Source organism: Alligator sinensis, unplaced genomic scaffold (assembly GCF_000455745.1).
Source record: "Alligator sinensis unplaced genomic scaffold, ASM45574v1 scaffold301_2, whole genome shotgun sequence".
NCBI classification, from domain to species: domain Eukaryota; kingdom Metazoa; phylum Chordata; order Crocodylia; family Alligatoridae; genus Alligator; species Alligator sinensis.
The window spans coordinates 248,112-251,265 of NW_005841874.1; the positions used below are offsets into that span (position 1 = coordinate 248,112).

At 49.5% G+C, this 3,154-nt stretch overlaps 1 protein-coding gene across 2 annotated transcripts in view; it reads right to left on the bottom strand.

The window, feature by feature from the left end:
* The window catches only part of LOC102376667 (cytochrome P450 2J2-like), a 17,673-nt gene extending 14,955 nt beyond the window's left edge, over positions 1 to 2,718 (bottom strand). Inside the window, exons 1-2 of one of the 2 annotated variants that reach the window (XM_006017103.1) lie at positions 2,696 to 2,718; positions 1,978 to 2,179 (exon numbers count right to left, since the gene is read on the bottom strand). In XM_006017103.1, coding sequence (XP_006017165.1) covers positions 1,978 to 2,166 — 189 coding nt within the window. In that variant the 5' untranslated portion in view covers positions 2,167 to 2,179; positions 2,696 to 2,718. Of the gene's footprint in view, positions 1 to 1,977; positions 2,180 to 2,463; positions 2,671 to 2,695 lie in introns of those variants that run through there. The other variant, XM_006017102.2, reaches the window with a different exon arrangement.
* Positions 2,719 to 3,154: the final 436 nt, after the last annotated feature.

A 3,154-nucleotide genomic window follows, 5' to 3' on the forward strand; every position in this document is an offset into this window, starting at 1 on the left:
AAATTTATACTGAACTACTACAGCCCCTCCGCTCTGAAATCTGAAGTCAGCTTCCTACTGTGAGTCACCTTTTCAAGCCCTCTTTGTGCTTCCTCACCAAGAATGAGATCTTCCTCAATTTTGACAAACCCGGTATGGCTAGCACTCGTGATACTTTTGGTGTTGCAGTTTGGGACTGATAATTTATAAGAAAACATTGCCAACTCTGGAATTGTAACTGAGCTACCTGCCGTTTTGCCAGTCGGCCAGAGGCAGGCATGCTGCTACAGCCCTGTGTGTTGTGATTCAGGGGGCAAAGCCTGTAAGCACACTTAGGGGAATGACATCCCCTCTCACCTAGGCCAACAGGAGCATCAGACAACTCTCCATGTACACACAACACACACAACCTGAGACTTGTAACTCTGAGGTTTTCCAAGGGCTCTTCACCCAGGCCTGGAGCTAGATTTTAGGAAGAGCTCAGCTCACAAGGTAAGAATGTAAGTAAGTGGTCAGACTGTCAATACAGCTCAGCATGCTGGGTGCTCTGTTGCCAACCTAGCCTCAATTCTGGGTGCCGAGCATTTGAGACATCTAGAAAGCTCCCCCCCTTGCAAAACTTATTCCTTTTGTATCCCTTTCCAAGGGCCACAACTATTGTCCTTGGTTTTCATTTTTAGACACTCCAAGAGGCAGATCTGGGCCAGGGGTGTAGTCACACCCCTCCTTCCATTGTGTAGTGTAGTGAGCTCTCTGGGAAACCCACTCCCCCAAGCCATTGTCCCCTGTTGACCCAAGCTAGGGAAGTCCCAGGACTATTCCTGCCCCATTGGGCTGTGTGATGTGCCAGGCTTGGCCAGAGACAGCCGTGCTGGTGCCATGCCTAGACCCCATTCCCTCCCTGCTCTTAGATCAGCTCCTGGACTGTGCAAGAGACCCAGGTGTCCCCAGCTGTGGGGAAGAGCACGGTGCAGCACCTGGTGGAGCAACTCAAGGTGGAGTCAACTGAAGCGTGGAGCAAAGGGACTGGTGATGAGAACATACCTACAGGCTGGGGAACTCCCTTCTTGTCAGCACAGTGACAGAAAAGGATCTTGGAGTCATTATTGATGCCACAATGAACATGGACCGCCAATGTGGGGACGCGGTCAGTAAGGCCAACCGCACCTTGTCATGCATCCACAGATGCATCACAAGCAGGGCCAAGGAGCTGATCCTCCCCCTCTATGCGACACTGGTCAGGCTGCAGCTGGAGTACTGCGTCCAGTTCTGGGTGCCGCACTTCAGGAGGGATGTGGACAACATCGAGAGGGTCCAGAGGAGGCCACCCGCATGATCAGGGGGCAGCAGGACAGGCCCTACGAGGAGAGGCTAAGGGACTTGAACCTGTTCAGCCTCTGCAAGAGAAGGCTGAGGGGGGACCTGGTGGCTGTCTACAAACTTACTGGGGGGACCAGCGGGGAATGGGAGAGACCCTGTTCCCCCGAGCGCCTCCCGGAGTAACAAGGAATAACGGCCATAAGTTGGCGGAGAGTAGGTTCAGGCTAGACATCAGGAGGCACTACTTCACAGTCAGGGCGGCTAGGATCTGGAACCAACTTCCAAGGGAAGTGGTGCTGGCTCCTACCCTGGGGGTCCTTTAAGAGGAGGCTTGATAATTACCTAGCTGGGGTCATATAAGCCCAGTATTCATTCCTGCCCAGGGCAGGGGATTGGACTTGATGATCTACTCAGGTCCTTTCTGACCCTACATCTATGAAACTATGAACCAGGAGGATGCACCAGTTGCATCTTCCTCACTCGACTTTCTAACATCCTAGATCTGCCCATGAGCACATCACATTTCATATACATTAGCCACATCCCAAACATCTGGTTAAGTTTTTATGAGCTAAATTGACTTTCACATCTATGACATTTAGTAGTATATAAAAATGCCTCTAATTTTTATATGCATCTAATTGATGCATTAATGAGGAATACAGAAGAAGTGCTTACCTTTTCAAGCATCTCATGATTAGCTTGAAAGTTCACCTGCCACAGGCTTCCAAAAATGGGGAGTGGCATTGGTCCAGGAGGAAGCTGCCTGTGTGCCCACTGCAGTTTCAGAAATTGCACGATGACCAGGGACACAACCAGGAAGATGAGCACCTCACTTATCATCAACATGTCACTTCTGCTTTCCATGGCTCCTCTGACTCTGGAAAAAAATATCACTGGTGACATATAGCCTGCCTGGGCAGATCCAGGATTTTTTAAGCACAGGTGCAGGAGCAGTGACCAGCTCCAAGCCTCCCTCTCTCCTTCCCCCCCACACCAGGATTGGCAGACCATGCTGTGGGAACAGCAGCTGGAGTCTCCAAATCAGGTAAGAAACTCTGCACCCCAGGGAGGAGAAATCTGCCTGCTTCCACCATTGCCCCTGTCCCTGGTAGAGCCCAGCTCTAGAGGTTCCCCCACTCCAAGGCAGCTGAGGACAGCTACCTGTAAGGCTGATCAGTATCTGGTATAAGATCCTTCATGCAAATAAATTTGTTATATAAGTTCCCTTCTTCCTCAAGGGAACCAAACAACTTCTCCTTTGCCCGCTTGCATCAAACTCCAAAGTACATTGCAAGGATGGGGCCCGTCTAAGCTACTGGCCAGATTTACAGAATTGGGCAGGCATGGGAGGTGGAAATGGGAAGGGAGGGCATGGGAAGGGGATAATTCTTACCTGATCCCGGGACTTAAAAACAAATCTGCAGACTGTGCCACTTCAGCCCTGTGGATCCACCCCTGGTAGGCGGAACCCACTGCATCAAGCCCAACTAGTTTTCTTTCTAAGATGGTTATAATCAGTCGCACATCTGCCTCCCTTCCTGTCTCCTTTCCACCCTCCCATTCCCAGCACATTAGGAGTGTGTACATTCTTCAGGGTTTAATATACTCCTATGCTGCAACATGTTAATGGATGACATCAATAATATACCTGGCTGAAAACAACAGTCCCTTTTCCATGCTGGATAATTAAATATGCCCCAGTGTGGTAATCATCAGAGATCCTGGTTTTCTCCATTTCAAACTCCCAAATTCTCTGATTAAAACCCCCCAAATCCACATTTTTCCATGATTAAAATGAAACACCACTGTATATAGGTACCAGTTCAACACAATGTTTTATTGACATATTTAA